This window comes from Cephus cinctus, unplaced genomic scaffold (genome assembly GCF_000341935.2).
Source record: "Cephus cinctus unplaced genomic scaffold, Ccin1 Ccin1_scaffold0168, whole genome shotgun sequence".
NCBI lineage: Eukaryota > Metazoa > Arthropoda > Insecta > Hymenoptera > Cephidae > Cephus > Cephus cinctus.
Window position 1 is genome coordinate 4308256 of NW_014332892.1, and position 12257 is coordinate 4320512.

Genomic DNA, 12257 nt, shown 5'->3' on the forward strand with positions numbered 1-12257 from the left:
CACCCTTAAATTCATATCTTTTTTTTCACCTTCTTTCAGCATAAATAACTCAAGAGAATCTTGAGAAACTTGTCGGACACTCGCTTTATCGTTAAATTCATGGGGAATTCTAGTGTAAAAATTGAAAGTCTAATTTTGAAGAATGTAACTTAAATCTTTTAGTTCTCATACTTCTTATTTCGTCTAAGTAGAATGTAAAAAAGAAAGAAATGAAGTTGGTTCTCTTGACGTTAGATGCTGCGCAGTGCAATTATTATGCTTGACGCAACTAACGATAAACCCGCAGCTCATGAGGTCTGACTCATGAGTAATCAGAGACAAAGGTCCACCAGATCGGTTCTGTTTACAAGCATAATTGCATCGATAACCATAGAGTGCAAGAACGGCGAGCGGTTAGAATCGTGTCACGACGAATGATGACTGTCGGATGGCTCTTTCGTTGCCCGTAAAAATAAGCCCCTTTTGGCCCCAAGTCAATGAAACGGCAGAGGTTCCGTTGTATCGCAAGACTATCATTTCGTTGCTACTAGTCCTAGGCTAATGCGAAGTATGAATCGAGCACTTCTCCAAATTAATTTTCTTAAAAATTATATGTATTTGCAGCTTTTCTGGCTGCTTGTCGTAAGGGATATTTCAGAGCTCATGTATAAACTGTATTATGAAATGCAGTAGGATAGGGTGGTATTAGCACACAGATATATTGTAGTTAATTTTTCATGCAAAGTTAATTATTAATTTCTCAAGCTGATAGCCACTAAAGATATATATCTTATATTTCTTTCATATCCTTGAATCGTTTCTTGTTTATCAAGAATAAACCGGCGTGTGGCTGCGTCCACTTGATGCGATACTCTCTCGCTTCATTGCATTCTATTGCAAGTGGACGCAGAGTACCTCGAAATCTAGACAAGTTAGTCTAGGCTTACAATTAGTAGATCATAGCCAAAAGTATGAAAGCAGTTATTCTCACCATAGCGATTGATCCAGCATTAGGAATATCAAGGATTTCACAAGATAAGCGGTTATTCTCTATATATGCGACAATAAGTGCTGGCTGGTTAGCGTACTGTTCTTGGTTGGAAGAGAGCGAGCGAGCGAGCGAGCGAGCGAGCGAGAGAGAGAGAGAGAGAGAGAGAGAGAGAGAGAGAGAGAGAGAGGGTGGGGGAGTAGGCGAAAATGACGGGAGGTGGGAATAGAGAAGAAGAGAAAGTGATCTTACCGGAGAAGAAGAGATGCCTATCGGCTCTGAAGAGTGAAGAGTTGCGCGATTTATTGGGGTGATCGTGTGGAGTGCGGTAGTGGGAAGGAGGTTGAATTAGCGCCCCTCGGATGCACTGCAGGTTCGCACTGCCACACGGTTACTGTTGGGACTATGCACTCTGTTGATCGCACCAGCGAATCAGCATTCTCCGCGTATTGACAATTGCTAGTCACGTTGATGATGGTGGTGGTGGTGGTGGTGGTGGTGGTGGTGGTGGTGATGGGAGTGGCATGAATAGGTAGTGACAGTGTGATGGCAGTTACCAATTCGAGCGAGCGAACGCAGACCTCGTGATATATTCGGGTTTGCGATCGATGAAAGAAACCAAGGACAAGGATCGCGATGTCGCTGCGTTGACGTTTAATTTCAAGTGTAAGTGAAGCTTCAGAGGTAGATACGTACGTAGGAGTACGTACAAAGCTCTTTCTGGTCGAACGCGTGGAAGCCATCGAAGGACGTGCTGCCGTGTTACATGCGACAAAGTTTTATAATTTTCGGTTTATCTGGTCAGCCGAACGACCACGAGCACCTGGGGTTACCTATCCGTCTGTCCTGTTTGGCTGTTTGGCTGTCTGTCTGGTTTTCTGGTTTCTTTGAAATTGAATTTCGTCAGAGCGCAGCGAACAGGGACTAAAGTCGCATGTGTCTCAAGAGTCGCGCTGTCGTAGCTGCTGATTGCTCGTCGAAGAGCGCTGCTTTTCCCGGCTTTTAACAGTCGTCGGGGGACGCGTCGCCTCACGAAACGAAAGGAATTAGAATATTTCGCTCGGTCAAACCATGTTAAGCGGGTTGGATTGAGAAAATGCGAGCACACGCATATAGGTAAATGAAGACGGAGCAACAGATAGAAGGAGGAGGGAGATGGAAGACGGATAACGCAAAGAGAAGTTAAGAAAATGATGTAAAAGATAATAGGAGGAGGAGGTAACCGAGCTAACTGAGAGGCATGTAGGTATATGTATGTATAATATGTATAATATGTATAATATGTATAATATGTATACGACAATGAGATATAAAAGCAGAAAAGTATTTTGAGAGTGTGTAAGAATATTTGTGGATAATGATAAATGTATACACTGAGAAAGTTGCGTGTTTGCGTGTTCAGAATAGGAGACGTGTCAGAGCGATGGCTGGTGAGCGCGCAACCGAGCAAATGGAGAAATGAGGAAGGATGGAAGCGAGAAAACTTACGACTGCCGCGTCGCTTCTCCGAGGACGCGGAGGAAGAAAGGCTCATGGTTCTGCCGAGTTCGCCTTTGACCGCCTTCAAGGAACGCAAAATTTCGTCCGGGTCTCGCAATCCTCGAGCGCAAGAGCTTCGTCTTCGCTCCCGATTGTAATGGACGACTGCCCCATCCGTGTCTCCTCCCACACTGCCGCCTGAAATCAAATGAATTAGAAGTAAGCTCGAGCACGTGCCATAAGCTAGCTGCTCAGGCTCTCGTGTTCGAGCTCGCCTTTGGAGAAGGACACCGAGCCGAAGAGCGTAAGACCTACGTTTGCTATCCGTTCCGGTACCGTTTCCACATCCGTTACCCGTTTGGCTTTGGAAGCTGCTGCGCCGGCTGCCTGGCAGAGACCGACTGTAGTCCTTGTTAAGCTCGTAAGGCTCGACTTCGAGCTGTTCCGATTGGCTGGAACCACGTCTTGAACCAGCATGCCAAGCATGATCCGGATGGAGAAAACACGGCTCAGGACTTCCCGAGTCACTTTGCGTGTCGTCGCTGAAGCTGCGTTCCCGCAGTTCGCTTTTGCGGAGGAGGCGCTGCGCTATCTCCGTTGATAGTGAACCGCGTGGCGAGCAATGTGGTGACTTCCCGTATCGCAGACCTCGTGGATCTTCCAGCCGATACCTGGAACATTGGACGGAGACACGTCGGATTCTTCGGATTCTTCAGATTCGTCCTTCCGCCGACCTGCTTGGTCCCACCCGTCAGCACGTCGTCGCGCAGCAACGTATACTTGCCAGACTGCTCGATCGTCCAAGAAAGCCTTCTGCAGTTCGACCGTACACTCTCCTAGGAATACGCTGTCCCGGTCAGGACAGTAATCCCAGAGGGTGACCTCGATGCTGCGGTCCATCAGCTCATCGCCGGCAACACCACAAAAGTTCAGTGTGGCGTTCCAAATTGGATTTTGCGTTGGCTCCGCCACGTCCGTTTTCAAAGAACTTTGCTCTCCCCCACTGTAATCAATCAACATTTTTCCTTTTCTTCTCTTTTCTTCTCCTCACTTTGCTTCCTCCTTGTTAATTCCAATTGACTTCCAATTGACTTCCAATTGACTTACCAAGGTGGTACGAGGACGAGTTTTGCATATGCCTCCGGGGCAGTTCCGTATCCGGTGTCCTCGCGAGCGCAGAGCTCGTCCGCCGCCAATAGGGAGACGACCAATTCCTTTCGCTCGGCCTCGTACCAAACTTGAATTTGCACGCGTCCGGACACCTGCCTCTCTTTTGCGATTTGTTCCTGAAATCCCATCGTACAACTTCTAGCGAAGCTCTTTATACCTTTTTTTTTGTTTTCTTTAAGGCCTCCTCTCTCCTTCCATCCGCTGCTGTTACGTCCTACGAGCTAGGTATAGCCTATCTTTCGTAAATCTTCAATTCTTAAAATATTTCTACAATTATATTTATTCATTAGTCGATCTAACGTCATCCTCATTTGCGCCAACCTATTCGCGCTCAGCGATGCCCTTTAACGATTGATCTTTAACGATTGATCGCAAAGCCAAATCTCATTGGATAGGAAAGAAATTAGATAATGGGTCAAGTGAGAGCCGATGACGCTGGTGTTGTCGCTATGATGATCAGGAGAACGATGCAAGCAGAGTCTGGCTGGTGATCACGTGTCAGGGTGATGACGTGCGTGACGGCGGTGTTGTGGATATTCAGTAGGCCGATGCTGCTCTGACTTTTTGCCCTTTTAACTTCCATTGCGGGCTTGTGCCCAGAAGAACGCGCGACGCGTTTGCCTTCATTAAATCTTTCATTTCACTTTCTTATTGAATGTGTCAGCAGTGGATAGAACGGGCGCTAACAGATAGAAAGAGGGGAAGCTAGTAAAGTTCTACTTACTTGTCGGGAAATGGCGAGACTCGTTCTCATCTTTAAATTTGTTCTATTCACGTTTAATTGTAAGCTAGCTGGTGTCAGAGTTATAAGATTCATTGGTTAAAGCGCTTAAATAGGAAGTCTCCGTAGGCGCACGTGCTTCGCTCATTGGCCAGACTGGCACTTGACTGACCGCGACCTCAGTTACGTGAGGGCCGGGGGCTCCCCAAGTGGAGGAAACAGAGACAACTGATAAAAAGAAAACATAAAGCCAAAGGACGAGAATGGAGGAAAGTAATGAGAAGGATGGAGGATTGGTTCAATGAAGAGCGAAAATAGCGAAAATAGCGAAAATAGCGAAAGTAGCGAAAATAGCGAAAATAGCGAAAATAGCGAAAATAGCGAAAATAGCGAAAAGAGTGATCAATGGAGAGCTGATAATTAGGGGATGACGCAACTCGGGCGAATCCATATTGGTATTGCGCTGCAACTTACATGACTTTCGCTTTTGAGAATCGCCAGAGACTTTTGAGTGTTCCTCTTTCTTAAGCGCGCGTCGTTCGATGCACGCGCCCAACGTAGACGGTTGCGACTCGCGGTTTCACTGGATGACAAAGCTACTAAACTTGCATGGATCTGGTGGCCGGATAAACAGAATATAAAGGGACGGACAGATGGGCACAGATAAGTGAACCAAAGTGTAGTAACGAGAGACCTCAGAGACGTGTCGGGCGAAAAGGCTGTGGTTGTTGACGGATGCTGCATCGCACGTGCTGCGTGCACTCCAGACAAAAGTCTAACGAAAGGCCGAGCTTTCGTGGGAATATTGACATAAAGATTGATCGTTCAGTCGTTTTACCAGAAAATCCCGTTATCAAGAAATTACGTATATTACATTCTTGCGTATATTTATTCCCAAGTTACATCCAGAAATACACTTGAGGCTTTCTTTCTTCATTTAATATTAGATCTAACATTCCAGCAACTCGTTGATTATCGACTATTCTAAGAGTGTCTGGAAGAAACGGGAAACACCCTTTCCGGCGAGGTCACGAGATATTAGCTCCGGCATTTAACCGGAAAGGGTTCAGAGGGTTTCCTATCTGGAAAGGAACACTCGGCAGGACAGGAGGGAACGACCATCCAGTTTGTTGAAGCATTCTTCCTTCTACAAGAGTATTCTCATTGCTGATTACCGATTACTGATTACTGATTAGTCATTAGTGATTAGTGATCGCATGCGCGGAAACCGTGTGCTTTATTGATCTTCGCTCGACACGAATATTATCGAATCGCTCTCGACGATTTCACTTTGAGTTTACTCGCCCTCTCTTTCCTTAGACTCTCTTTTTCGATTGATCTGACACGAGATATGTTTGCAATAATCCAAATTTGGAGAATAACGACAGAACGCGATATAATTCAGCGAACAATGGAAATGCAGACTGACCAACCGAATCTTATAAGCTCCGTTATCTTTTTCTTCGCTTATCGTCCTTCCTCTCGAATAGCCTAGTTCAAAATATCGAGAACATTGTCCGAAGGAAAGCAAGCTGTGTCTCTCTCTCTCTCTATCTCTCTCATGCATTTCTTCTTTCCGTTCCTCGAAAGTGTCATATACTTTTTACGAAACAGTGAACATTCCGAGTAGCTATACGTACATGTAAATAGCACTTGATTGATTCTCAGTATTCAATTTTTGGTCATAAGAATATGAAACAAAGTAGGCATGTACAGTGTTATTGGCAAGTAGAGGTAATTCTATGGAAGTCATTGGAAGCTTGAGAATTTGCAAGCTTGGCAAGCAGAGAGATCAAGAAAGGAAGAAGATCCGAAGGATAGACGATATAATACGGCAACGCATTACGGATTATCGTTGCGTTTCAAAGTTCGAATTATCGATTGCGTCTTTCCTCCATTTTTCAGCATTTCTTGTCTCAACAAAAGTTTGGTTGGCTAATGACGCATGTGTGTGTGTGTGTGTGTGTGTGTGTGTGTTTTCTAACCTGGCCTCAGCTACTAACTTTATGGGAGCGCGAATCGCCAATGAGACTCAAATGAACTCGAGCCAGAGGAATTGATCCTGCGGGACACTGGAAGATGCGTTTCAGTTTTCTAACCTGGCCTCAGCTAATTATCGATTGCGTCTTTCCTCCATTTTTCAGCATTTCTTGTCTCAACAAAAGTTTGGTTGGCTAATGACGCATGTGTGTGTGTGTGTGTGTGTGTGTGTGTGTTTTCTAACCTGGCCTCAGCTACTAACTTTATGGGAGCGCGAATCGCCAATGAGACTCAAATGAACTCGAGCCAGAGGAATTGATCCTGCGGGACACTGGAAGATGCGTTTCAAAGTGTATGTACATACAAGTATTTCTAGGCAGTCGGGTTAAAGCTTTCAGTCGCAGATTGTTTTTAGTATACGTATGTATTGTATTATATATTACAGTGTAACACATTAGGCACAGCGCAAATTATAAAGTAATAGGAAGAAGGGAAAAAGGGAAGAAGGGAAGAAGGGAAGAGGACGAGACCTAAGACAGGAAATGATGGTTCGTCGAAGCGGATTGTCGACACATTGAGAGCTTTTTGCTAATTTAGGAAAACACGGAAATTTCAAAATGCTTGTCTCTGCCACCATCTTCCTATGAACACGCTGTTAACGCAATCTATTATATTTTCCGATGTCGCATGCCAATCGGTATTATAAATTGTTATCGTAACGTGTCTACCTCATGCATACCTATAGCACACTCGCTCTCACGCACAATTCTATTTCAACTATACTATACTATTGATAAGCAATAGGAATGGTGCTAGGAGTAACGTTATTCGTATACAATATATATGTATAACAATTAGATTTAATAGATACATCATAGCTGTAGAATGGCTAGAAAGTGGCAAAGAGATTTTACGAGAGTAAGAGTAAACGTACGGACTAAAAGTTCTGACGTGAGAAAAACTAATTGTAAGTATAGATATTAAAGGTCTTACATAAACGGGGCGATATCAATTCCACTTACAATATAGAAGTAGACTCGAATTTTTATCTCAAAATCAATTATACAGGCTCGCGAAAGAGAAACACTTGTCGCGAACTCGGGTATTACTGGTAAATTATCAGGAATTATAAAAATTACTATTAATCGAGACTGAAGCGTGATTGCAGATCGCTTTTAGTGTTTCTTGCCCAATTGGCATTTATACGCAACGCTCTGCGCCAAGATCGACTACGATCTACGAATGATATGCATCATATTGTATCATGCCGTATTGAGTGAGAAAAGTGAGAGAAAGTCTTGGGAATTTTGTCCTCCTAACCTCCGAAGCAAGGAACACTATTGTATCAAGACTATTTGTGTCCCTCACTTTTCTGCTCTTGCTTGCTCTTCTTTGCTCTCCACCGTCTCCTTCGAACCCATCTGTTTTGTCATCGCATTCGCTAGTGTACTACCTATTTCTAGCTAGACTAATCTAATACGCATTATCGATTGTCTGATGGCTGCATCGAGCCAGGTTTTCCTATCGCGCGTGACCGTATTCTTTGACTCGCTATTATTTATCCGGTTATCCGTTTGTCCGTTTAACCATTTATCCATTTATCCATTTATGCATTTATATACCTTTATCCATTTATTCGTTAGCCCGTTCGTCTAGTCATTCGACTTTTCAATGAGACATTCACACCTTTAGACTTATTACCATTTGCTCAGCCACTTGTACATCCGTTCAAAAGTCACTTAGTCCAGCATCGTCCTCTCTTATCGCTAAGTACATAATACTCTATAGATTTTGCAAACTGGAAAAATCTTTCTCCGACTCTTGTTATTGTCTAGAGTTTTATCTTACTTATGCTCCGTAGACCTTGCTTTAAAAGCCACTCAATTGAATCTAATGGATTACATGGACAGAGATAAGGGTAGAGTATCCCGGCAGAGAGAGAGAGAGAGACTTACGGATAGCAAGTATGGGTGGATGCAGCTGATTGATTATACGGATGGCGAAGAATAAGAGAAGGAGAGAGGAGAGAGGAGAAGCGGCGATTGGGAGCAGAAAGTGCGTAAAATAAATTTATAACTGAACTGGTTATACCGGTGTTTTTGGTAGTTTTCTGCGGTTCGGCGACGAGGGCGTTTTGTCCGTTTCTGTTTCTGAAAAAAATGACGCTCCATTGAGAACCATAAAAATTAATGTCATCGCTAGGCTAGAGCTCCATTCCCCTCCGTCAAGAAACACGTCGACTTTCGAACTACGTAAGTATTTTATATAAAACACCATTGTGCATTGTTCCTACACTTATACATATGTATAAGTATTTTATAAATGTATTACTTTCAGAAAAATTTAATGGAGCAGCAATTTCCGATCATACTTTCGTTGAAGTAAAAAAATGTAATCATGTCTTAACGATAATGCGTTGAGAAATTGAGAAAATTTGTCATAAAATAATTTCGACGAAATTATACGTAAATTTGTTCACAGATTGAAATAACTTACCAAGTTGCAATCCAAGGCTGGTCGGTGCCTTTCCGCTAGCTCCCATAATTCCCGGGTCATCGAGCAAATCTCCAATTCTACATTATGCAAGTAAAAGAACCCGTGGATTGATGTTTATAAATACAATATGTACTTACGTAGCAAAATTCTCTTTGCTTCGCTAGCTCTGGATGATAGAGGCATATTAGATGCGATATCGAAAAAGCTTACATGTCGGTTGCATGCTCGACGACGAGCTCGGCAATGTCGCCAGTCCGTTCCATTATCTGCGCCACCTCCTCGAAGCTGCGATCGATCAAGGAGACCCCGGCCCATTCCAACACCTGAATAATCAGTAACGTTCCGACTTTTAAACTGATTACACTGAAATTGAAGGATTTATGGAAATTCTGATAAATCTCCCATCGCCAGCTTGATGCTAAGGGTACAAAAAAGTTTATTTTTTTTTTTTTTTTTTTTTTTTTTTTTTTACAGCCTATCGTTGCAATTGCTATAGGGGAGGCGATTGGTTCACTCATTCATAGAGTTGCAGCAATGTCTATAGGGCAACTTTACAGGATTTCAACGGATATCTCAGATCCAAGTCGCGAAATGATAAGTGATATTTGAGGTGGGTGCGGCACAAGCGCACTCGTTTCACTAGAAATTATCTGTAATCATTAACGGAATTATCCTGGAGCTCCTATATCTTTCCTTGAAAAAGGCTGATGGCGTAGTCGAAGCTCGCCAACCCTTGAAAATCAGAAATTCTGTTGGTACGCACCTTGTCTCCCTGCTGCAGTCCTGCTTTCTCAGCCGGTCCTCCTGGAACGGTCCACACGATGTAGGCGAACATACGACCGTCCGAGCCAGTTTTTCCTCCCACAACTCTCATTCCGAAGCCTCGAGCTGAAAAGCGACGATCGGATTCTTAGAGGCCACTTATGTGTTTCGGATCTCTAACTTTGTTTATTCTTCCATCATTATTGCGCACAAGGGATTTGAAGTGTTTGATCTGGGCCATCGTAATAAGTCGTTGCAACTGTCGAGGGATTTATTTAGGCCCATCGAGCTTAATTTAACTCAAGAGAAGTGGCTTGCAAAGATCGATAATATCCAACTAGTTTCTAATCGATGTGGTAGCATTCACGCTGCTGCGTCTCAACGCAAATACCGTTTTGAAGGGACGCAAGTCACTTTGAATGCGCAATGATTTGATCTGTCGGCGATTGAGGTTTCATAAATTTTTCATATTTGGCAATACTGCAGCGAGTGAATGGACAGTACTTTCAAGAGTACCTCTCCGTGGTAATAAGGATCTTAAAGCTGGGCTTACCTCTATGTCCCTTGTCCATCAGAGGATCTCGACGAAGTACCACTCTCCTCTTGGCGTTCACACGCCCTACTGAAATATGGAAATATCTTGCGTTACGAATTATTAATCAAGCTAAGCACAACCTAATTTTATCATATAAGAGAGATGGCTAAATCAATAGTTTGACGATTTAATATGAATCGAAGAAAATTAATGGCTTTAAAGGTTTCTTCGCTTCCAACGTTATTACCACATTTACGTGTGCACACATAGAATAGCCGAACAGTAGCTTTAACCAGTAGTAACTACGAATAATAGAGACGAGAAAAAAAATAAAGAAAACATTACGATCGTACTTAACGACTGCAATTGGGCTGAGTACGTACCGTTTCTTTTTCGTAGCGCTTACTTTCTGTAATGGCGGGCTCTTTCGATGCCTATTGTCCATTTAGAGTAGGTACATTATTTGAAATGAGAACGTGCAGCTCGTGCAATCACTCAATTACTCGGAGAGCGTAAACGCCCAATGGGAAAGATAAGTAAAGGACAATTTATTATCGTCCTGTGCCACGAAAAGTACTTACCAAGGTCGCTGTCGACGTCGTGAATAACTATCTTGATGCCTTCTCCATCAACAAGACTTCCCTGGCGAGGCAGCTCGCGCTCGTCCACGGCCACCCTTCCGGCAAGAGCCGTGGCCATCGCACCTCCGGAGACCTTTGCGCTGCCAGATGCACTCCCGAGAACATTCGGTAGGGCTCTTATTGCGTTGATATCAGGCCTGGAAAGTTGACGAGTGGGGGGTCACGCATCACAATCGAGACAGGTAGAACAGACTATGTCGTTTTGATGGCTATCAGCACGAAATTAATTTAAAGGAAGATTGCCACAAGTATACGCCAATATTATTAGAGAAACTATTTTACAATCCTCAGGTCACTTGGTTTTTGTCGTTTAAGGGTATTATAAAAACGTCGGCAGATCCAAGCTCGAGCATTGTGCTACTCGAGTTAGCTCTGGTAGAGGACATCTTGAATGTTCAAACGCACAACTTAAGAATGAGTTGCCAGTATCGACTCTCTGCCCGTCGTCCTTCAGCAGGTTTTCCCAATCACTTGAAGTTGCCGGCGCTTTTGGGATTTGATCGTTAAAAAGTATTGGGAAATCGATGAGAGAACTTACAGTTGAGAGCCTCGTCGCCTGTTACGCCTGTCTTCGTCGGGACCCAGTGCTGTCTGTTGAGAGTGCTGAGAAAAGGTCGAGGTGCCCGTAGGTGCATTTACGCCGAGAGCCAAAGCGCTGGATGACATATCACTTGGAGCAGCATCCAGACTGACGATCTTTTCCTCCTCGGGATCCATTTCATAGGGCATCGCCGATGGCTTGGTGGCTCGGAAAGATGGTCTTCTCGACATCGATCGTTCTTCTGGTTCTCGCGAGCCTAAACGATTAATCGTGTTAAATTTATAATATCTTTTATAAGCAGTTATGCCCAAGGCAATCCCTGTTACTTGAGATTTCTTTAAAGAGCCAATTCCTAAGAAGAAGCGTCAGATATTGTACGTCGACGATCCAACGGTTCTAAGATGGAGAATTTATGTTGAAGCGACGGGTAGCCAGTACGGCAAATAGCAGAATTCCGTATATCGTGACTCGTGTATGCACGTGATATGTAGACCTTGGGGCTGGCGCCTTGTGCAACGAATGTGGCTTTTCGCAAGCTTCGCTCGTTACCTTGCGCGGAAACAGAGCCCCTTTGTTGAGCCGCGACAATCGCCATGTTGTTGAAGGCTGCCACCGAGCCGGACGTTGTGCAGACATCGTATGCCGAGGCTCTCCTTGACAATTGGACAGGCAGTGGAAGTCCCGATTCCGGATGAGCACTGCCGCCGGAAACAGTTCCGCCTCCGCTAGAAAGTAGTCCGCCAGGCAGCACTGTACTCGTCGTTTTTATTTCGTCGTCGTAGGAACGTTGTCGCGTTACTCTCGACTTTCGGCGCACAGTACCGCCGCCGCGACGAGAACGACGCCAGCGTTCGTCTTCTTCGTCGCCAGTACCAATCGATTCAACTGTTGCCTCGGCTTCTGTAATATACACGCACGTGTATATTTATGAGAAAAAGTCGCGATTCGTAAAACGAGTCTGTGGA

General features: G+C 44.2%; 1 protein-coding gene and 1 long non-coding RNA gene across 9 annotated transcripts in view; one reads left to right on the top strand and one right to left on the bottom strand.

The window, feature by feature from the left end:
* LOC107264318 (protein piccolo) overlaps positions 1-12257 on the bottom strand; it is a 26713-nt gene that overhangs the window by 7588 nt on the left and 6868 nt on the right. For 4 of the 8 annotated variants that reach the window (XM_025081176.1, XM_015732458.2, XM_015732457.2 and 1 more), the window contains exons 8-19: positions 11842-12192; positions 11290-11548; positions 10692-10888; positions 10129-10197; positions 9577-9701; positions 9024-9136; positions 8814-8890; positions 8409-8467; positions 3554-3732; positions 3231-3449; positions 2762-3117; positions 2456-2644 (exon numbers count right to left, since the gene is read on the bottom strand). In XM_025081176.1, coding sequence (XP_024936944.1) covers positions 2456-2644; positions 2762-3117; positions 3231-3449; positions 3554-3732; positions 8409-8467; positions 8814-8890; positions 9024-9136; positions 9577-9701; positions 10129-10197; positions 10692-10888; positions 11290-11548; positions 11842-12192 — 2193 coding nt within the window. Of the gene's footprint in view, positions 1-1219; positions 1380-2455; positions 2645-2761; positions 3118-3230; positions 3450-3553; positions 3733-8408; positions 8468-8813; positions 8891-9023; positions 9137-9576; positions 9702-10128; positions 10198-10691; positions 10889-11289; positions 11549-11841; positions 12193-12257 lie in introns of all 8 variants that reach the window. The other 4 variants (XR_003058588.1, XR_003058587.1, XR_001536912.2 and 1 more) reach the window with 2 other exon arrangements.
* Positions 8449-9115, top strand: LOC112493807. Its single transcript, XR_003058590.1, has 4 exons — positions 8449-8569; positions 8655-8708; positions 8799-8903; positions 8978-9115. It is a non-coding gene; the product is annotated as an uncharacterized LOC112493807 (long non-coding RNA).